A 24,295-nucleotide genomic window follows, 5' to 3' on the forward strand; every position below is an offset into this window, starting at 1 on the left:
TACGATGGAATAGCTCTGATCAAGCTAAATGGGCCTAATGTGACTCTTGAGGGCCCCAAGATGTTTCATTAGGTCGGCTTTCCTTTGCTGTGTGCTTAGGGTAAGCTATATGGACTTATTGACTTGGGCTTAAGGATACAAGCTTCATAGCCTATCCTTAAGTCGGCTTTCTTTTTGCTATGTGCATAAAGTAAGCTATATGGAAAATAATTTTGGGAACTACTGATGGTGTACCAGAAAAGGGTTTAAACTATGATTTTCAAAAGTTAAACTCTTTTACAAAATTGTGAGATTTACTGGACTATGATTTGTACCTATTATGATTTTATTATACTGTTGGAACACACTACACATCCTATTCGATCTCCTGAAAATGTCATACTTTGAAAGGTTTCTTATGAACTGAGATTCATGGCTTCTACTCGATGAACTTCTAAGGGAACCCCAAATTATTCTGCAAGCCAGTATACATATGTTTCAATAAGGAAATTATATGGCTTTCCATTTATCTATATGTCATGTAGCATCATCTGGTAGTTCTGTATTACTGAGCTTTCCAAAGCTCACTCTATTACTCACCTTTTCAGGTTAAAACAATTGTACCAGTGCATCTATCGACTTTAGTAAGGGAGTTCTTCCGGCGTGGTTGCAGAGAATGGTACTTGTGATTAGGGGGCATGTAATTGTATTTTGATTTATATACGAGTTTGGAAATCTGTTTTATTTTTTAAATAGTGATAAATGATTTTATAAGTTTACATGTTCTGATAAAAAGTTTTAAAATTTCCGCTATTTTTACAGTGGTTCGCTTCGGTGGCCCTAATGTGACTTCCCGAATCAGATCGGGCTACCCGCATCGGTATGTGGAGGTTACAACCTCCCTGTCGAATTGCGTTGCAGATGGCTCATCTATCGCGAACTCGAGTCCATCTTGAAATAATATGGAATTGAAGCCACAATTCAGAATTTGAATCGGAACATGGCTTCTCGTTACCAAATTGTAGTCAACCTCGATCATATTCTCGATTTAAAGACCTTGGTTTAAAAATTCATTTGGAAAATAGTTTTTTGACTCCACCATGTGACTGATATGCCCTTGAGCTAAACGAAATTGAACTCAAAAGGTCTTTATTGACAGATAGTTTTTCTCGACTTAAGTTATGCTGCCGAAAAACAGTTTCTTGTCACTAAGGCACGGATAACTCAGGTCTTCTTCTCGACTTGAAAACCACGACTGCAACCGGGCGGTAGTGTGATTGATGTGTCATCGAGCTGAATGAAATCGAACTCGACAATTTTGTTGACAGATATCCCTTCTTGCCTTGAGCTATGCTGCAAATGATGTACCCTCGAAGATGAGTGTAATCGAACTCGAAGGTCTTGGGTTTCAAGAGAAACATTTTCAAATGTTTTTTTTTGTCTTTCAAGAGAAACTGTCCCAAGGGAGACAAAATTTTGTTTCAAGAGAAACATATTCAAAGATTGGTGTTTCAAGAGAAACTGTCTCAAGAGAGACAAAACTTTGTTTCAAGGGAAACTGTCTCAAGAGAAATAAGATTTGTTTCAATAAAAACTGTCTCAAGAGAGACAAAACTTAGTTCCAAAAGAAACTGCCTCAAGGGAGACGAAATTTGTTTCAAGGAAAACAGATTTAAAGATTTTTTTTCAAGGGACACTGTCTCAAGAGAGACAAAAATTTGTTTTGATTAAATTAGTCTTAAGCAAGACGAGCCCTTGTTTCGAGATAAACAATCTCAAAGGCGATCGATAATTTGCTTGTTCATGCATGTTAAAGAAATCTTTTCAGAAGCTCTAATCGTTGACTTAAGAAAGTCAAATATGTGGATGACATGTTTGTTGCGACACTAAATCACTTCATCGGGCACGATATCCTTCGTCGTGAAGTTGAAATCGTGGATGGCCTCTTCATTGTGAAGTTGAGCCTCGAATTGGATATCCCTCGTCATGAGGTTGAAATCCAATCTTGAGTAAGTTGGTTATTCGTCGTGAAGTTGAAATTGGCTCTGAATGAAACTTGGAAAGTTGTTTGTTGAATCGCCCCTTCGCTGTGAAGTTGAGCAACCACCATAAATTTTTGAATATGCTTTTAAATCGAGTATCTTTGAAACTTGACTCTAAAAGCTAAAACTTATGTATACAAAAAATGATAAATGTGATGCTCTTAAGTATGTCTAAGATGCATGTAACATGAATTAGTTCTATTTTCTCCTGGATGGAGTCTTGTGCTTTGTCTGCTTGTTCCTGTATGTGGAGGAAATGCCTTTAGAATGTCTGATAATTCATATCAGGATGTTGAATCCCCAAAGATGTCCCAATATTCGATGTTGAATCTCTAAAAATGCTCCAATATTTTATATTGAATCTTCAAAGATGCCCCCAATGTTCCTCATTTCTTGCTTCAACATTGATTCTGAGCATGAGTTTTATGTCTGAGAGCCACATGTCATTTTCCAAGATCCACTCTAGAGAGATTGTTTTGTTTGAAAAAATGTTTTTCTTTCTCTTTCTCGGTTTTGAAAATATTACCCCTTTATCGGTTTCATAATTGAGACGAATCATAAAACTAGAGTTCATTGGATATCAAAGAATTAATTACATTGTTAATTCTTCAATAAATTATAGCTATTTGACATGTGCCAAGATCAAAATTATTTTTGGGAAATAGTTAAGTAAGGAAAGGAAAAAAATCTCAGGTTATTGTGTTTGGTCAAAGGTTTGGCATTTTTGTTTATTTGATGCTCAATGGTTTGATGGGGTAGCTTGCATGCTCCTCTACTGGAAGTATTCTCTGACTCTCAACCTTCGTGATCACACTCGGATTGTGCGATGCCTTATCAAGGAACTTGTGTAATTGCCTCAATTGCATAATTTTATATTCGAGCCGCCTTTTCAGGTTTTCAACTTGAATCCTCCTTTGGTTTCAAGACGTCATTCAGAATTTACGTCTTGAACCCCATTTTATTATTTTTCTCTATCATGCATTGAAGATTTTAGAAAACTTTTTGCAAATAAAGATTAATTCTGACGGGCAGGATGAAATATGAAGATAGTCTCTTCTGTTTAGAAATTCATGTATGATTATAAGGGACTTTTAAGGCACGTAATGTAGGCCATGGTTCATGGTTATAGAAGAAAAGGATAAATAGGCCCAAACAAGTGTTTCAGGGTATTGAACCAATGATCAATTCATTTTGATGCCTTAAATCTTCTCTTGCTCAATTTGAATATGCTCGTATGTGTTTCTCTTGATTTTCTCTGGATGTTCCATGATCTTCGAGTGAAGTGATTCTGGAATGATTGTTCTTGATCAATCTCATAATTTGAATCTCGACGCGTCATTTGAATCGAGAGAGCATATGCGTATTATCTTCTTTTTTCTTCACTTTTTCCTTTGTTTTTGTTTCTCTCTTTTTTATTTTCTCTTTACTTTCTCTTGTTTTTTTTTGCTCTTTTTTCTTTTTGTTCTGATTGGATCTTCGCACTTCGCACTTGGCATTTGGTATCTCATTTGGATTGATGTCTTCACTCATGTGAGCAGATTTCTTTCACCTTGCCCCCCAGTGTGGAGGGTGATCCTTGGTTAGGGTTGAATCAGAAGAAAAATATTGTAGGCTCAAAAGGGGACACAAGGGATATATATTTTCTCCTGTTGTGAAGGGATAAAGAAAGAAAGCCGTTCATCATTTCATACACAAAAGTCATCGCAGAAGAGGTATCCCCAGGGGGGTAGAATTTCAGGATTAATTTTATTCACATGAAAACAATATAATCAATGCATGATAGAATTATTTTGAATGAATTCTTCTTTTTGTTTCTTGGTCCCAACATGTCTTAATGTTCAGGCTCCCTGTGAGATGCCCCATGTTGTGTCTTAGAAGAATGCTCATGTTTAAATAAACAACTCCATGCCTTGAGTTTTAATGGTATAAAAAGTCAATTTTGAGTCTAAAAAGAGAATGGTGTGACTTTATTGACTCAAAGAAAGGTTCAAAAGTTTCAAAGGGTGATAATGTCAAAATCTGGTCTTTTGGTAATGACCATGGGTAAAGAATCAAGGTATTTTATTTTGGTTTTGGATAGGACAAGAGAGGTCTAATATTTTCATATGTCAAAAATCTATAATTCTTGAAGAATTAAAAGAATCTTTAATTGATTTAATATTCGAAGAACTAAAGATTAAAATTTGTTCAATTATTCAACCTTAGAAGGTAGAAAAAGCTTGGTTGTTTAAAAGATTAAACAAATATGAAAGATCAAAAATGTGTTCAAACAAAACAATGCTCTCAATACAAATGGTAAATGCAATGCCCCCTTCTTCAATTTTCAATGCCCCTAAATTCATCAGGTTTTAGATCTTGCGCTTCAGTGCCTTACAGTTCTCAGAGGAATGTATGGATCTTCCTATGTGGTAACTGCACACAACCTCAACATCGTAGCCCTTAGGATATGGGGACTATTTTCTCAAATCATCCTGGCAGGCACAGTCATACAACCAGCTGGTCATGCTCCCACTGTAATGATTTCAATTTTTTCTTTAATTGTTTAAATCTTGCTTCCATGTGGTGTCACGTGATTAGGACCACTTCATCAAATCCCCAATGAATTAGTTTCATGTTTATGAAAATGCTTAAAAAGAAATGTAGATGCAAAATGAAAAATGCAAAAATGCATGAGATGTTCGAGGTATTGATCTGAAAACATGTTTGTTATTATAAATAATCTTTATTGGGACAAAAGTGTTTTATCTTTTAAGAGACAAAAATATCAAAGGTATATTCTGACTAAATCATCTAGACCCGGAATAGGTTGACTAGTCTTTTTTCTTCGTCTATCATCGATCTAATACCCTGCCGAACCGCTCCGGCTTCTCTGGCTAAACCGTGCAAGTGACGAGCTATTTTTTATACTTATTCCCAGAAGTATCGAATGATTGCATCTCTGACTTTCATCCTTTATTGAATCGGACACTCCATTAAAATCCTCCATCAAAAGGATTATCCGAAGTTCATTTGCTTGTTTCTTGAATTTGTCGACAATGGCTTCCAATTCAGCTACCGCTTTGTTATCTTGCTCTTGTTGTCTTTGAAGGGACTATCCATGTCAGTAACCTTTTTCTCGTCTTGCCTCTACCACCTTTGTCAACCCATTTTTAAAAAGTTAACTTTTGATACATTTGATTATGGGCGCCACATCTTCTTGATCGAATGTGACACATAGTTGCCTTGTAGATTGTCCTCCTTTTCTTTCTGAGTCTTTTCTGACCATAGTCGGACGCCTGCATCTTTCATCTCTTGTATTACAACCCCTTTGTCCATTAATGCAAATTATTTATGGTTAACGAACACGTTTTTTGGTGGATCAACACCTCTTTTGAATGATGCAGATGATGAAAATAAAATAAAAGGGAACACAAAATGAAAAGAGTTAGTGAAGTAAAAATAATTAAAAACAATCATGAAAATAAAAGTCCTACCTCAGATGATATCTACCCAACATGCTTATTATTTCTACCCATACATGATCTCTATCCCGTAAGTTGATTTTAAACAAGTCATAACCGCATAAATTTCTAGTTCACATGCTTTGAACATGAAATAAAGCAGGGAATAGTCTTAAAACAGCCTAGGGTTTGGAATGTGGTTTTGAAGTGGGCTCTAACTCCTTGTAGTCTCCCGGTTTAGGTTTTGAAAAAAAGGTACCCGAGTTCTCCTTGCTGGTGGCCCCTTGGGCTTGCCAGACCCTTAGTCCTAAGCCCATTACAAACTTGTGTGGACTAAGTTAAACTCGAGAGGATACAATCCCTTATGCCCGCACGGTGAATAAATTCACACGAAGACATAAGGTATATGAATCTCGAAGGCTACTTGCTAGTCTCGCACGGTGAATAAATTGCACGAAGGTGTCCCTTTCACCCTCACTTAAATAGGGTTCAGAGCTCGGGTATAGAGCTAGAGATGAAAACTTTTCAAAAATCTGAAATCGTTAAAAAAATGTCAGTATAACTATTTATTTGAAACAAATAATCAAAGATAAATAATAAGAATCGAAGAATTAAATTAAAATTTAAACTTACAATTTTCACTAAAAAAGACAGCCGAAAATTAATTCGGCCTGACTCCCTTACCTGTCCCCAGCGGAGTCGCCAAGGTGTCGGAACCGTCTTTCGATTGGGCCCAGAATTAGGCTTCGACTTAGGAAAATGGGTTAGAGTCGCCGCCGATCACTTTAAAAACATTTAGGTGGATCAGACACCATCTTACCTGATCTGCGTTTTACCATAAATGTGTCGGGTTTGGGAGTCGGTTACGGTCAAGGAAAGATTAGCACCATTGAACCGCCCTTTCAGTACCAATTAATTTTTCGGTTGTCTTTAATTGCGAAAATTTGAAATTTAAATTAAAATTTAAAAGATCTGATTCAAATTACTTACCTTCGATTGGTTGTAATTTCTCGAAAAAGTCAAAAATGTTAGATAATAAATAACAAACAACTATTAAATAAATCAAGGAAACAACCATAAAAATAAAATAAAATAAAAATAATAAATCATAATAATAAATCAAATGGGAAAAAACAATGTTAAATAAAAAATAAAAAAATAAAAACATATTTAAAGAAAATAAATTAAAATGTTGGTATATGTCTAGAACATAGTATATATACATATGTGCACGTATATACAAAAGATATAAATAAGGGACCCAAATGCTTTAATTTAAGAGAAAGGGGCCAAACTAATCTTCATTCAAAATTAGAATGGTTACATGCATAATATATCTAATATATTAATAAACATGATACATGGTCAAAACCCAAAACAAATTTAAAATGGGTTCATCTTTTTTACCAGAGCATAACACGAGAGAGAGGGGGGAAGAGCACTCTGTCGCTTTCTCGTCGAAGAATCAAGGTTCCACCGTCGATAACCTGACTGTCAGATATTCGAAAGAAGAAGAGATTCCGGCGACCTTTTGAACTCCCTGATGTCCCTCCAATCAAGGTATGGTTTTCCTCCCTTTTGTTTTCTTTCGGTCTCTTGTTTCAAATGGATTTCGGGTTTTTTTCGAATGATTTTTTGTGTAACTTGCTTTGAATCTCTATTGCCCGTGATTCCCCTTCAGTTTTTGTTCGGTGTTTGGCTTCCCCCGTGCTTTCCTCTCCGATTCCGTCAAATGAATCCCCCCTCGTATGAAATTCATTCTCTTATTTATAGTAGTAAACGTCATATTTTTAGACTTGGTTGTAGAGTCTTAATAGGACTGAAATGCTTGTTTGTTGGTTGTTTGGAGTCTATGAAAATCACATTCGTTGGTGGTGATGTTGGCGTCGAGAGAAACTGAGGTTAGTTGCTGTTGTTCGTTGAACCCCAGAAAAACGGGGCTTTGACTATGCACCCGAAAATTAGTGTCTACAAATATAATTCGAAATAATTTAATAAATTTAATATTTTAATTTTTATCAATGTAATTTTTGTTCTTCTCCTTAAAAATATATTATATTACTTTCTATTACTTCTTGATATAACAATTTAATTTTAATTTATTATTGTTTTACGACATAATACAGTTATTCAACTGTTGTTTTAATCAAATTGACTCACTTTATTTAATAGTATTAAAAAATAATTAATTGGATGCAATTTAATCTTGATTTAGAAGTTAGGTGTTTGATCTTTCGCACTAAATGCTCAAGTTCAAGTCAACTTGAAATTCCTATTTTTTCAATTTTTTTATCAATATAATACTTAAATTTTTTGAATGATATTAATTTATGATAAGCTATGTGAATAGTGCTCTTTATTTTCAATCTGATTGATTTTAGTCACCAATTTAAAAATTAAAGATAAATGATACTTAACGTTACCGATCCGTTCATTTTAAGCTCCTAACATTATCAATCTATTCGGTTTAAATTCATTCACTGTTAACTTTCGTTAACCCCTTAATGAAATTCAAGAGTGACAATTAAAAATAAAAATAAAAAACCAAAATCCAAAATCCAAAACCACGTGTCTTCTTCTTCGCTATAAATGTAACTCCTTATCCATCACTTCCACATTGGACCATTACAACGGGCCAGAAGCTCTATCGAACATACCTTTATTGATCTGACCACACCCCAAACACAAATTTTTCCATCTCACCATTAGTTTAGGACTCATCGCCATAGCTAACTACAAAACTTACAGGGGATTATAGCATCAGAATCATCTTATTAATTATTATACAATAGAAGTAAAATCATATAAGCCAATTATAATCGCATAATCTAATTAAAAACAAAGTCGAGATAAACTTAAAGTTCATATATAGTTTTCCACTCCCAAATAAATAAAAGAGAAGGAAGCAATAATGGTCGTCTTCTCTATTCCTAGCAAGAAAAAAGGAAAGAAAAGGAAAAATAGTCACAGAGATACTCATACAAGTAGAAAATGAAACAATGGTGAAGCTTTGGCCAACGATGTAATGTAGAGGAGTTTTCGTTTGATGATGACGATAATAACATCAATAAAAAGAAAGCTTACTTGATTTATGAGACAAACAAGTCAAAGCAAAAGTGTCCCAATTGTGGTTCCATTGAAAGTGGTGTTGCAGGTTGAGGAGCTTCTTGTCTCTATAACAGTGAATGGCAAAGGAGAAAAGAAACGAGTTTCGGAGAGGTCCAACTAGATGATATTATCACCATTTATGGGTTACGTTTATGGTACTGAAGAAGAAGTGTGATTTTTTTTTAATTTTTAATTTTTAATTGGCACATAATACTTTCGTTAAAGGGTTAATCGGAGTTGAGAGCTGAGGGACTAAAATCAAACAAATTGATAATGTTAGGGATCACATATCCTTAATTTTTAAATTGACGATCAAAGTCGGTCAGACAAAAAATGAAGGGAATTATTCACATAGTTTAACCATTAATTAAAAAAAAGTAATTTTACTATCTTTATATTTGTTATGTCAACATCATATTATCATTAATCACATATTACTTACATCATCATTAAAATACTAGTACTTTAGTCTAGATAAATCTGTCACATTAGTAATAAGCATCGATTATTTTTGGCAAATGATTTTCGTTCAAAAATAAATTAATATGTCAACAGTCTTTAAATCAATTGGTTAAAAGCTTTAATTTGATACTTTTTTCTTCGAAGTAAAATTTCTCTCCACCTTGCCCTCCAGGTTTGAATTGTTAAAAAATATTAATTTTACACACAAAAATAATAATAATGCCAGAGACTAAATATTTTTTCAAAATAATTATTTAGAAAACGTTAAGAATGAATGCTAACACTATGCTAATAGATAATTTTATAAAGTTTACAGCAACCCTTCATATTAATTGACTAATATTTAATAAATTATTTGAACCTACTTTATTCTTTAAATAACTCTGATTTTATACACGTAATGTGTTTAATATTCTATTAAAAAGAAGTTGAATATGGGAATAAAACTTTACAATTTAGCATATAATCCACACCTTTTCTAAATATTCTTTTTCAAATTCTACTTTTCACTTTCACAGTTATTTTGTACTTCAATAAAAAAATTAGTTGACCATATTCCCATATGTAATGGGATAAGGGGAGGTAGGGTAGTAAATTGCCCCCAACGCCAAATTAAGAGCAACTTCCGTGAAAGACCTTCGTTATGAATTGTCCAGTGGCAATCAAAGTCTAATATTGGAATATTGTAAGCCACACAATCAGAGTTGAACATCAATGTTGTTCATGTGGACTTCCCCACAGCTCCAATGATTGTAACATTCTGTTGCCATTGATATTTTAAAATCGCATTAGATTGGTAAAAGAAAATTGCATTAGAAAACTAAGTAAAGCATGAGCTTTGTTTCAAGAACACCAAGAGAAAAAGTCAATTTACCCAAGTATGTCAATTTAAAGATTAAAAACGGGAAAAAATGATATTTATCTGCAATTGTTCATTGAAATCTAAGAATGGTAGGATTGAATAGGTGATTTTTGCACAGGTAGCACCCAAATCATAGAAAGGTATGGTTAGGTGTTTCAAAAAAGGCATACTGCAATAAAATAATCTTAACATTTGATAGTATTGTTAAATTTACCCGTATTATTTTCTTGGAACATTTGACCCTCAAAAGTTTCATTTTGGGTCAAAAATCACATTCGTTGGATAGAAACTGTTAGTCAACTGACGATCAACGCATTATGCTGACCAAGCAAGAACACGCAAACTCAGATGCTGATGTGATGTGTCTAAGTCATGATAGATGATGATGTGTCACTGCCACATCAGATTTTTAAATAAAAATTAAAATATTATTCTTAATATTTATATATTTTTATTTAATATTTTCAGTCAAATAAGATGATGACACGTGTCAACATCATATTAGTTTAAATTTAAACCAAACAGAATATGCTTTCATGGGAAGTTAAACCTAGGCCAACATGCTTGAAATCCCATCACCTAACCACCAAGCCAAATCATTCATTTGTTAATCTTTTGCATCACAAAATGTTGAACATATACGATATGCATCTCACACATTTTATCAAATACCTTCTTCGTCCCCTCTTGACATGTAATTTCTTCTTCCTTTTATGAACCTCTTAACCATGTTTTGGGTCAAATGTTCCAAAAAAAAATAACACGGACAAATTTGACAATACTATCAAACGATATGATTATTTTATTACATTATACTATCAAAAAATTTGAAAGTATTACTATCTCCCCATTTCCCTTTGCATTCTCAAATTCAATTTTCTTGAAACAAAAACATGTCTTGTCCCTTGTACTTTAAAAACAAATTTACTATCATTTTAGGGTTTCAACTTAAAAATTATATCTTTAATAAAGATTTTAAAATTTCCTAAAATGAGGGACTACAAACAGAGATGGCGTGAAGATGGTTAGGGGAAGTAGGGTACACTCAAACTGTACAGAGCAGAGGACTTTGAAATATTTGTTTATTTGATGTGATAGACCCGTGTCTGTTGGATAGGTCATACATACGTCGAATCCATAATCCGTTGTTTATCATGTACAACGACTATGTTGGAGTCGGTTCATTAATTAAACCACTAATCACCGGTTTAACCCATAAAATAAGATCCAACAAATACAATATTATATAATTTAACCTGTTAACTTACAAATAATCATTAAAAATCTTATTATATATAAGAGTGAACGAGAAAAGATGGAGAATCTTTAACGATGTCTATTGTCTTCTTGAACTCATTCACTTCTGATGTTTTTCACAGAACATTAACCATAATTTTTACCTAAATCAAGCGAGATAAATTATCTAAAATAAACCCAACCATAATTGTTTCATTAATAACTGAATATAGTAATATATTTGTTTATTTAATGTATGTGCGATATTGCAAGTATGCAGGTAAACTTCAAATCAGAGGCCCACGAAAACAGGGAGTAGAAAGTAAGAAAAGTTGGAATTCCCTTATTGGAGTAGGACCAAACTCCAACCTAACCATGGAAAAAAAGGAGATGACATATCAGAACCGTTGCTCCCACCGTCGCCCAAACTTTATTTTCCCAATCCTTTTGCTCCCCTTCCTTTTTCATTTCTCATAGTTGGAGCAACAAGATTGTTATAGGTTGATATTAAAGGTCAAAATTTGAACCCAATAATGTATTCATCTCTCAGTAGTCCTCTTCTCTAGAAATGTAGAAAGCACATGAATTTGTTTGAAAGGTCACCCCCTCTTGTTCTCTCTTTCCTCTCGCTTACCACCTTTTTCTCTCATCGGAACCCTTCAAAGTACCACCTAGTTCCCCCTACTATGATGGTTCACTGTACAAGGCAACTGGTTCCACTACTCCTCTGCCTCTTTATAATGCTTACGTTCGTTCTTAGCTACTGCCATGGTTCAAGAACCACCACCACCACCGACGTTTTGAAAATCAGCCCGAAATCTACTTACGTAGGCCACTTCGTCGGATTGTTGCCTAGACGTCTACCGGTTCCGGCTTCGGGTCCTTCGAGGAAACACAATGACCTCGGCTTACGTGGCTGGAGATCACCATGAGGATCACAGGGGAACACCAGTCCTTCAAAAGAAGAAAGGTGATGATGACTTTGTTCTTTTTCTTTTTGGCTTCTTTTAATTTCAGTTTCTGTTTTCTTACTGGAAATTAATAGTAATACAAGGACTTGGGGGCGTACTCACCTGATGTATATGGAGTTTTATTTACTGCCCATTGTTTTAGTTCCCATATCCTCTGTTCGTATGAGAATAAATCTTGTGTGTGTGTATATATATAAGTAAAATTTTCATTTACCAGCTTGTCGCTTGAAATTGTTTCTGAACATTTTAGTTCATTGGAAGAAATTAACAGGTAATGAAACAGTCAAAAGTGCAAACTTTAAATTATGCAGATGCTTTTTTGAGAAGAAGAAGAAGTTGCATCATATTTATCGCCGGCATTAGGTAAGATAAGCGCAAGCTCGAACCATGCAGTCAGATTAGACAAATCGCGATCAACTTCAAGAGTTGTTGAAGACTTTGCGACACTTGTTATGTCAGATAAATTAATGAATATATTTTCATAAATAATCCCATCATTCTTACATGATATTTGGCATTAGAGGAGTGCATCAGTTACATGTACGCTCATTTTATTCTAAACATTTCTGATATCTATGTTTAATAAAGACAGATGTCGTTTAACTCATTAAGTCATTTATAAAATTTTCAGAGAATAAAAATAAATTTTCATCCAAAAATATAAAGAAATCTATTGTTTTCGTCTATGTCAATTATAATAACACTTTAACATTATATTTGAAAAATATTTTTAAGATTAAAAGTATTTTTAAAGTTAGAAATAATATTAGATAATATTTTCCCTTGTTTATATATAAAGACTTGCTTATTTAAATCGAACATATTTTAAGAGAAGAAAATATTTTATTTAAAAATAATCTTTTTTGAAAAATTATATTTTGAGTCTAATATTTTCTGCACCAATTCTCTCAAATATCTAGCCAACCCTTGAAAAATTCTACTCAAAATCTTTTAGTATGTTTAAATTTGATTTTAGTGGGCCAAATCAATGTCATTAAATTAAAATTTAAGCGATAATGTAGGGATGTAAGATGAATTAACCCAAATAGATAAATGCCTATTGGGATAATGAAGCCCAGGCTCATAGGCCCAGATCCGAGAAATAAAATAAATAAAGGCCCCCATTGGGCATCGGCTGTTTGAAACTGAAGAAGAAGAAGAATAAGAAGAAAGACGAAACAATCTCCTAATTCCCACGGTTTCGTACTACTCGCAGCCACAACACAGCCAAAGAAAGAAGAAAAATGGCGTCGAATGCGGCGGTGCCGTTCTGGCGTGCAGCCGGCATGACTTACATCACCTACTCCAACATATGCGCCAACCTCGTGAGGAACTGCTTGAAGGAACCTTACAAGACGGAAGCCCTTACTCGTGAGAAAGTCCATTTCTCCATCTCCAAGTGGACCGATGGCAAGCCTGAAAAGCCCAGTATGTTTCTCTTTACCATCTTCTTCGTGTTATCTCAGATCTGGGTTTTCTCTGTCATTTCTAATCCATTTTGTATAATTTAGTTGCTATTTTGATTAGATTTTTGGATGATTAATAAAACTTTGAACTGGCCTCTTTATGATTGCGAATGATGTTATATCTAATGTGTTATAGATTTGAAATCTGTTAAATCTTTCGCTTTTGATTGTTAAGTTTTGTAGCCAAAAATAAAATTATTGAACAGAGAAAAGAGGCTCGAGATTGAAGTTATGCTAAAACGCTAAAGTATTTTAAATTCGGGGTTTGTTTGGTTGTTACTTTATATAATTGCTTCTTAAAATAAAATTAAATAATTACCCGAGTTAAATCCGTGACTACAGCTAACTTGTTATATTTTTCCGTACACCTTTCTGAATCAATGCGATGCAATGTTTAGTTTGGGTGGGTTTTTGCAGCGCATTAATGCGTGCTTTGCATCTGCCAAATTTTTTGTTTGCTAGGGAACTTTCCCTGATTAAAAGATAACTATTGCAGTGGACTGTGACTTACATTCTTGAATAAACTGCTTGATCGCTCAAAGCTCATATCTTGTGGGTTTACTTGACATAATTTGCGAAAACAAGTTGATCAGACCAAATTATATCAAATGTAGTTTGCTTTTATGAATCATTACCTAGTCTGATCAATGAATTGTGTCACTGGCTTCTAGTTTTGATGCATTGGTCTATCTTTTCAAATCTATTATGAGAAAGAGATTTAAAAGTAATTCTAGTTTAAAGTGATGAAGTTATTTTGGTATGAATTTTGTGTCATTTCCACAATTTATATTGTTTTCATGCTTTCTCATCGTATTGCTACTACAATATTTACATGGGTTAATGTAATGTATGAAAGGAACTCAGATTTAGTTTTCTGCAGATATCTCTGATATCTATATAGCAATTCTTTATTTGCTGTATGAGGTTGCATGATTTTCTCTGTTTCTGTATGCAGTTTGTTTTGTCAGACATTATTTATCATTGTAATTGTAAAAATGTTAAAATAAGAAAGTTCATGTTTGATCAAATTACTTCTATCTCATAGATTTTAACTACATCTTCATTTCTCTTGGATCATGCCATATGTGAAGTCGTATGTGATTGTAAGCTGACTACGTGATTCAAATGATCTGTAGAATACTATTACTCTCATCGGTCTATCCTGCTATAGTTCTTTTAATCCCTTCTCAGAATAATGTTTTGTTGATATCATTATTTTCCTTTAATGAGTGTATTCTGATGGATTATCATCTTGGTTTAATATCAGCTCTCCGCTCAGATTCGCCTGAAGAATGAGTTGCAAGTTTGGTCATCAAAGTATTGAGACAGGAAGGATTTTATCTTTTTTATCTTTCTTTTTTTGTATTTTTCTGTAATGTCTGATCAGATTTCAGGCTGAGTAGATGTTGCACATCATAATAATAATGCACTTTTGGAATTGATATGATTAACATTGACCCTTCATGGGTTATCTGCATCTCAAGTGTTGTTGCCAAGCACTATTTTAAGCTGCACCTTCCAAAACATTGTCTCGTTTTAGTGGAGTGGTTTGATTGTGCCAATGATTTTTCTTTATTTTTTGGTGGGAATGGATGACTTAGTTGCTGTGTGTGATTAATGAGTTAAGGCCATCCAATATGCTCTCATTTTAATTGTTGTTTGATATAAACGAATCATTATTCTAGAATGATTCTTGTTCATGTTCAACAATTTTTTTTCACATTCCTAGACAAAATCAATTACCAGGTTCGAATGCTAAAAGTTTACAATCTGGAATATAAGAATCAATTAACATCTACAATATATACACAGTAACGAAGATTAGAGAGAAAAGAGTGCATTTTACAAAGTTTTCCTGTCCAGATATCACTTCTCTTGTAGAATAAATCTTATCCAAAACTTGTGTCATATACATATGTATATACATTTATCTACTCCTAAAAGGAGGAAATGACTTGAGCCGTATAGTAATCTCGGAAACTATAACGCTGTACATATGTGCAAGATATACCGATATAATAGTTCATAATTTTCTGGTACCTTTGCTTCTACTGGAATGTTCAGCTGCAGAGGCAAAGTTAGCAGACGTGTAAGCCTTACCCCCTTCACCAAGCAACGAGTTTTTCATCACTTTGTAAACCCGACGTGGCTCTAACGCATCTGCTGTCGTCTTTGTTGCAACAAGACTAGAAGATGCAGTACTCGAAGCAGTAAAAGGTTCAACAGCTGTGGCTTCCGAGATCTGACTTTGCTTTTGAATGTTGTTGCTCCACATTTCTGGCCTTGAGGCTTCTAAAAAATTAAGGGAGATTGTTATGGTTTTAGGTGAGTAGAAGAGAAATCGAGAAATAGGGAATAAGAATAGAGAAGAATTGAGAGTTTTCAGAGAAGAAATGGTTGTTCATTCATAACATGAGGAAAAATACATCATCACAGTTTGTTTTATTTAGTTACAATACCAGAATCCTAAGGATGCCAGCTGGCAATCCTTTGTAACAGAATCTAACAAATTCTTTCTTTCTCATTTGTTTTGCAGATATGGGCTATTGGGCTTCTCTTGCTGCTTCAGATCCGTTCCACTTCTGATCCGCTCCAAAGGTAAATTGTCTTTATTTCCCTCTCGTGCCATAATTCCCAATCTATCATTCTCAATCCCTAACCCTCGTCTCATTTCCCCCAATTCTCCTTCATCCTCTTCGCGTTCACGCCCTTCTCCTCCCACCATGACAATACCCACCCCTCGAGAGGATCCTTGTCCCCAAGGATCAAAAGACGGAAATTGGCCTTGGAGCACTGAATAATCTTCCCAGGTGTCATGCGAGGCGTCCATGTTAGTCCATCGAACGAGTAACTGAGTAACTGTTATTTCGATTTATAATTCTCCTTCCCAAAATTTGACTGGGTTCTATGCGAAACTGACCTTCTTCATTGACCACAGGAGGTTCTGTCGAAGATGTTGCGACTGGCCCAATATGCCTCTTCAACATACTGACGTGAAAGACTGGATGCAATCGAGAATTTTCAGGTAATTCTAACTTATACGCGACCTCTCCGATTCGTTCTGTAATTTTGTACGACCCATAAAACTTGGCTGCTAACTTCAAATTCTTTCGTAGTGCAAGGGATGTTTGACGATAAGGTTGCAACTTCAGGTAAACCTTATCCCCTACTGCAAAACTTCTTTCTGAACGCTTTTTATCTGCCTGTTGCTTCATTCTGTTTGCAGCCTGTTCTAATTGTTGCTTCACCACTTGTCTGATTTCTTCCCTGCTTTTCATTAGTTCACCCACAGAATAAACTGTAGCATCTGGTTGCCAAACCATTGTAGGAGGCTTATAACCATATAGAGCCTGAAAAGGTGTTAGGTTTAAGGCTGTGTGATAGGTAGTATTATACCACCACTTAGCATGAGCCAACCACTTAGCCCACTGTTTAGGTTGCAAAAAACAGAGGCCTCTTAAATACTGCTCAAGACATTGATTAACCCTCTCTGTCTGACCATCTGTTTCAGGATGGTAAGCAGTACTGAATAAAGTTGTAGTACCCAACTGCTTCATTAGCTCTCTCCAAAAGAGACTAGTAAATGTTTTATCTCTATCCGAAATAGCCATTTTAGGTTGACCATGGAGCTTGTAGACATTGTCTAGATATAGCTTAGCAACCTCAACTGCAGTGTAGGGATGAGACAATGCCATAAAATGGCTATATTTGGTAAACTTATCTACTATCACCAATATACAATTTTTCCTTAAGGAAGTAGGTAAGCCTTCAATAAAATCCATAGTAATCACCTCCCAAGCCTGTTGAGGAATAGGAAGGGGTTGTAGTAGTCCTGGTTTAGGTATATGCTCCACCTTAATTTGCTGACAAATTGTACAAGATTTAATATAAGTGACTACCATAGCCTTAAGCCTAGGCCAATAAAAATAGGATTTAATCCTTTGATAAGTAGCTTGAGTCCCAGAATGACCTCCATGAGGGGAGTCATGTAAAATTTGAAGAATTTGTAGTCTAAGAAACCCAGTAGAACCAATGTAAACTTTGCCTTTAAATCTGAGTATTCCTTTTGAAAATTTCCAATTAGGATCAGCAGTAGGTGTCACAGTCAAAATATTGATCCAGTCAGCAGCTAATTTATCATCCTTATAGCTGTTTTCGACATCATGTACCCAGCTAGGAATAAGCAAAGTAGTTCCTATAGCTAGACATTTACCAGCATCTTCCCATTGCCTTGACAAAGCATCTGCTACAGTATTTGACTTACCTTTTCTGTACTGTATAGAATAGTCCAGCCCCAGTAATTTAGTTAACCCTTTCTTTTGGATTGTGGTTGTTAGTTTCTGCTCCAGTAGATACTTGAAAGGCTCATGATCAGTTTTAATAATAAAAGGCTTGCTCTCTAAGTAATGCCTCCACTTAGAAACTGCTAATAAAATAGCAAGATACTCCCTTTCATAGATAGAGAGGGCAGTATGTCTAGGACTTAGAGCCTTACTTAGATAAGCAATAGGTCTTCCATCTTGAGATATCACAGCACCAATTCCTCCTGAACTCGCATCTGTTTCCAAACAGAAACTTTTACTGAAATCAGGTAAAGCTAAAACAGGAGCAACACACATAGCCTGTTTTAAATTCTCAAAAGCAGTCAAAGCTGTAGTAGTCCACTGAAAATTATCCTTAGTAAGCAATTGAGTCAAAGGCTTACTTATGGACCCATAATTTTCAATAAACCTCCTGTAGTAACCCGTTAACCCCAAAAATCCACGCAGGGATTTTAAAGATTTAGGAAGAGGCCAATTCCTCATAGCTTCTACTTTTGTAGGATCTGTAGCTACTCCAGCTGCTGAAATAATATGCCCCAAATATTCCACCTGAGTCTGTCCAAAGAAACATTTGGACAGCTTTGCAAATAACTGATTAACTTGCAAAACCTCCAAAACTAGTTGTAAATGAGTAATATGTTCTGTCATAGAATTGCTGTAAACTAAAATATCATCAAAGAACACCAAAACAAACTTTCTAAGAAATGATTTAAACAAATCATTCATTAATGCTTGAAATGTGGCAGGAGCATTAGTTAGACCAAAAGGCATTACCTTGAATTCATAATGCCCTTGATGAGTTCTAAATGCTGTTTTGTAGATATCCTCTTCTTTAATTCTGATTTGCCAATAGCCTGACCTTAAGTCAATCTTGGAAAAATAAACTGCACCATGTAGCTCATCCAATAGATCCTCCACAACCGGAATAGGGAACTTATCCTTCACTGTCAGATTATTTAATTGCCTATAATCAACACAAAACCGCCAAGTGCCATCCTTCTTCTTAATTAAAAGACATGGAGAAGCAAAGGGACTCTTGCTAGGTTGGATAATAGAAGAAGATAACATAGCAGCAATTTGTTGTTCCACTTCAGTTTTCTGGTTATGAGGAAATCTGTATGGTCTCAAATTAATGGGACTAGATCCATGTTTGAGAGGAATAGCATGATCATGAGCTCTTCTAGGTAGTAACCCCTTAGGTTCATCAAAAATAGAGTTGTACTTCTTTAAAAGAGGTTTAAGAACTTGAGGAATGGTTTTAGGAGTCTCAGTCATACTGAGTAAAACCACATGTCCCAAAATAGGTGTATCTGAAGCTGTCATTTTTAGTAAGGTAGCACCTGAAATCTGCTGCAAAAGCAGTGAAGGTTGCTGCCCTTGTATAACAATATTCTCCCCTTGATGTTTAAAGCTCATTGTCATCTGATTAAAGTCCATCAGAATTGGACTAAATAATTTTATCCAATCCACCCCTAACACCATATCACTTCCTCCCAATTTAAGAAGTCTGAAATCATGTATGAAAGAGTGTCCTTGCATCTGCCATTCTACTTTGTTGCATCTAGCTGAACTAAATAGCTGTTGACCATTAGCTACTGTAATAGCCAAAGGGTATGGAGTTAGGACTTGAATGCCAGCATCAGCCCATTGTGGTGTCAAAAAACTGTGTGTACTGCCACTGTCAATCAGTATGTTCAAGGGTTTGCCTTGAATTGTTCCTTGAATCCTCAATGTGTTATGACTAATGCACCCAGTGATTGCATTCATAGAAATTTTTAAGCTTTCCTCTTCTTGCATGATCTGTTGGTCTGAGTCAGGAGGAACATATTCTGTAGGTATAGGACTTTCCTCTTCAATCATCATATTAAAGTTTCTTGTTTTACATTGATGCCCTGGCTGAAATTTCTCTCCACACTTAAAACAAAGATTATTCTGCCTTCTGTAATCAATAAGATTCTGTTTAGGATTGGAAATTGGTGTGGATTTAGTAGGTAGGGGTACTAAAGTTGTCTTGGAAGTAATAATGGGGTTTGGGTAGGGTGGGACCTTAAAGGAAGGTCTCAACTTTCTGTTTTCAAACTCCACAGATAACTCATAGAGCTTAGCTTGTTTGCATGCTTCAGATAAACTTTTAGGATCTAAAGCTTTTACTCTATGTTTGATGTCTTCTCTCAATCCACTTATGAAAAGTGACACAAAGAAATCCTCACCCAAAGTAAGATTCTGTAATAGCATGTGTGGTTGTAACTCCTCGAACCTTTCTTGATAATCTTCAACAGATCCTTTTTGAGTAAGTTTAGTGAATTCCTCCACAATGTCACAAAAAGACCTGTCACTAAATCTATGGCACAAATCAGCTTCAAACTCATGCCAAGTTACATGATGTTTCTGCATAATATAGCCATCAAACCATATTTCTGCTTTTCCTGTAAGATACATAGTAGCCACTTCTACCCTTTGATCTACAGGAACATTGCATAAGGAAAAATACTTGAGACACTTCTGAAGCCATCCCCTAGGATTTACCCCCTCAAAAAATGGCAACTCTATTTTGGGTCTATGCCACATAGTTCCCGAGCTGCTAAATGACCCCCCTGTTCCCCTGTTTTCAGTTTCCAGTCCCAGCATAACAGGTCTAATATTACTATTTTCACCCATTAAATTCTCATGCCTAGAACTGTTCTTAATGGCTAAACAAGCATCAGGCTTATCCTTCAAGATCCCCGATTCATCAGTTTTATACGAAAATCTTGATTTATCCTTAACTACCGTCACCAAAATAGGATTTTTCTCCCCATTTTTAGAGTTATTAGGAGAGTATACCTGATCCCCTGCAGGCTGCTCTTGTTCACCATTTCTGCCAGTTAAGATCTTCAATATATCTTCCACATAGCTGTGATTCGTGGTCATTCTTGCCTCCAATGCAATAATCCTATTTTCCTGAGTCTCCCACCATTTAGGTGGATTAGTCTCATTTTGACCTTGTTTCACCAAAGCAACAAGGTCTTCAATCTGTTTCTGAATCCCGGCCAAATCAGCTTCTGCCATCGATTGGTTCTTCTTTGGCATGCCCTCAAAAATCTTGCCAGAATCGTAGCTCTTGATACCAATTTGTTATGGTTTTAGGTGAGTAGAAGAGAAATCGAGAAATAGAGAATAAGAATAGAGAAGAATTTAGAGTTTTCAGAGAAGAAATGGTTGTTCATTCATAACATGAGGAAAAATACATCATCACAGTTTGTTTTATTTAGTTACAATACCAGAATCCTAAGGATGCCAGCTGGCAATCCTTTGTAACAGAATCTAACAAATTCTTTCTTTCTCATTTGTTTTGCAGATATGGGCTATTGGGCTTCTCTTGCTGCTTCAGATCCGTTCCACTTCTGATCCGCTCCAAAGGTAAATTGTCTTCATTTCCCTCTCGTGCCATAATTCCCAATCTATCATTCTCAATCCCTAACCCTCGTCTCATTTCCCCCAATTTTCCTTCATCCTCTTCGCGTTCACGCCCTTCTCCTCCCACCATGACAGAGATGTCCTGGCAAAGAGGGGGGCTTTTCTAAGCATACGGACAAGAGAACCAACTGCAGCATCTTGGGATTTTCTATTTATGGACAACCTTGCATCATTTGGATCAGCTGGATGTCCTCTTCTATCGTAAGACTCGGCTCTACACAATATGCAAAAGAACTAATGATTCAGAGAATTTTAGGAAATATCAGAGGGAAAAAAGGAAGTGGCTTTGGAGATGGAAATCGTTACTCATTTTCTATTAAGGACCAACTTCAGTCATATGATCATCGGATTTTCTCGAGGGATAATTCATAACTACAAAATTGCAGAAAAGAAAATGTCCTACACCCAAACTACCTTTAAAACTAGAAGGCAAAGTGAACTTGGTATCTCTGCATAGATGATAAACAGAAACCTATACCAAATCCTGAACCAGATATTCAACTATGGCTACTAATCGGGCTAGATATCAAATTTTTTAATAACCACCTGGTTTTCTTTCTCAAAACTAGAAAGCAAAGGTTATATGGTAACTCTCTGCAGATGATAAACAGATACTTACGCCAATACCTTTAAAACCAGATACTTTACCACTGGAGAGATCAAAGCTCGTTCGAGACAATTCACTCGCACGCAAAAAAAAAATAAAGGAGATTCACTATTAGCATCTACATGATGGCTTACAAGATTTTTTAGTAAGTTTATACCACTTTGTGCAGTAGGCTACGGTAGCATAGATAAACTAACCCCAGGGTCAGTTAAAACAACCAAATCAAGTCATCAGATTAATGCCGCAGCTCTCAGATTCATAACAACAAATAAAAAGATGTCAAATCCTCATGAAATAAGGATAAAAATAACATCAAGTAATTTAAAGTGAACTTAGTAAATTAATTGTATGCATTGGAATCAACCACAAATGATTCGAAGGGGTTATATAAGAAGTATTAGAAAACAATTTACATGAATTCTGTGGATTACCTGCTACCAGGGTCCATCATTTCATCATCCTCCGCATCAAATGGGCAAGGAAACTCGGTCTTATCAAAATCATCTTGTAAAGGCCTACTGGAACTTCTGGAACTTCTGGAACTTCTGGAACATGAAATTCGTTGTGAACTGCTGGGAGATACCTTCACTCCAGAATATTTCCAACAGTCTTCTTTCCCGAAAAAGAACAGTTACAAGAGACAAAAGATAAATAATTTCCCAGTTGCAAAACAAGATACACTAGAAATAACAATGTATGATGATGTGTATATGAAATACCTTCTCAATGGTTCACCGGTTTCACCAGGTACCCCAATATTATCAGTACTAGAGGTACCGGCTCTTGTAATTTGAAGGGGAGGCGAAGGTGGCAAATTGTGCTTGCCGGACAAAGCAAGGGAATTAGCAAGCTTAGGACCGGTATGTCAACAGGAGCACTTTCAAAGCGTAAAAGAGCTTTTGACAAACGAGACCTAGGAATGTGGATGGGGAGTTATGGTAATGGGGAAGGGGAAGCAGAGAAATTAGGGGAAGGACAATACTCGGATATGTTTGTAATCTTCTTATGAGCTAGTGATGTTTCAGGAGAGTGAGGAGGTAAGCTCATAGGTGGCAACCGGTGAGAGCGCAGGTTAGAAACTAGAGCTTATGACTCTGAATGTGTTGGTGATGGTCATAACTCCAACTATGCCTTCTTGAGAAAGGTAAAGACGACAAAAAGCCGTGTGACACAGGAAGTGAAGGAAATCTCCTCAGTGGGTCCGCCAATGGGCTTCCAACATAATCTGGTATAAATTGAGGAGATATAGGAGTTGAAGACCCGGAACTCGTATCTGAGATCGATGAATAGTACAAAACAGAAAGGCAAAGCCTTCCTTAAGAAGTGTCAACAGGGGTAAACCAAAATCGCTGCAATATCTGCCTCTTCCTTGCGAGTCAAGGGTTCAACAAAAGAAGATACCCTAGGAACAAGCTTAAAGGCACGAATTTGACCAGGTGAAACGAAATCGCGAAACATGTTGTAAGCAGGTAAAAGCTTAACAGTCATGTATAAGGACCGCAACAGCAATATCAATTTCTTATATAATGCACTAAAATTATTACAACTTGACCTTCTATTCCCTAAATTGCAATCTCTACCCTTTCTACTTTCTTGCTGCACCAACTATCTTTCTATGATCTTTTCACTTCTTATCAAACTGCATGATTCTTCTTAATCAGAATTCCAGAACAACAAATTCCTATCTTTAGTCGACAAGTTCCTAACAAGATCCCTTTTGGGGGAAAAGCTTGCAGGTTCCCAGTCAAGTGACTTCTGCTCCAATATAACATTAATGACCAGTGGCTCAAAATTACTCTGTCAACAAAGGTCAAGATTTTCTATCGCCGAAGGGCACTCCCTAAGAGCTAAATTGAACCATTTATCTCTTGGTCTCACAGTAGATGAACATGACGAGGACGAAGATGGAGACGACACAGTTTGTTCACCACTATAACTTCGTGACGACACATAAGGAGACCTTGATTCAAGTATTATAAAAGACTCTTATAGAAGAATTCAGTGATAACTTGTTCCATTTAGGCTGCTTCACTGTGAGAATTCCCATGAGTTGATGCCATGAATTTTAAAACTAAAAGTGGAACAATCAAACACCCTTTTAAGAGAAACTGAGATTATAAACTTGAAACACCTATGGAGACAATCTAACTGCAGATAGAATTAGGAAAGCGACAAGGAAGAATGAAAAAAAAAACTCATCCATAGATAATAACACAGTAAGAGATAACTCAAAAGTAACTAAATCAGCCAGTGAAAGTAGCAATTCAAGTAGCGGACAGAAACAAAAGAAAAAATAGTACAAGCAGCAGCCATACAAATACCTAAAGTTCGACCGTGAGTACTG

At 35.6% G+C, this 24,295-nt stretch overlaps 1 protein-coding gene and 1 pseudogene across 1 annotated transcript; one reads left to right on the forward strand and one right to left on the reverse strand.

The window, feature by feature from the left end:
* The first annotated feature begins 13,260 nt into the window (after positions 1 to 13,260).
* LOC120122952 (ATP synthase subunit epsilon, mitochondrial) lies at positions 13,261 to 15,126 on the forward strand. Its single transcript, XM_039141981.1, has 2 exons — positions 13,261 to 13,528; positions 14,834 to 15,126. The coding sequence occupies exons 1-2, from the start codon at positions 13,345 to 13,347 to the stop codon at positions 14,860 to 14,862; spliced, it is 213 nt and encodes a 70-aa protein (XP_038997912.1). The 5' UTR covers positions 13,261 to 13,344; the 3' UTR covers positions 14,863 to 15,126.
* A 463-nt stretch (positions 15,127 to 15,589) lies between these two features.
* LOC120123093 lies at positions 15,590 to 24,011 on the reverse strand (annotated as a pseudogene).
* Positions 24,012 to 24,295: the final 284 nt, after the last annotated feature.

The sequence above is a fragment of the Hibiscus syriacus genome, unplaced genomic scaffold, assembly GCF_006381635.1.
Source record: "Hibiscus syriacus cultivar Baekdansim isolate YM2019G1 unplaced genomic scaffold, ASM638163v2 tig00110388_pilon, whole genome shotgun sequence".
Classification (NCBI taxonomy): Eukaryota; Viridiplantae; Streptophyta; class Magnoliopsida; order Malvales; family Malvaceae; genus Hibiscus; species Hibiscus syriacus.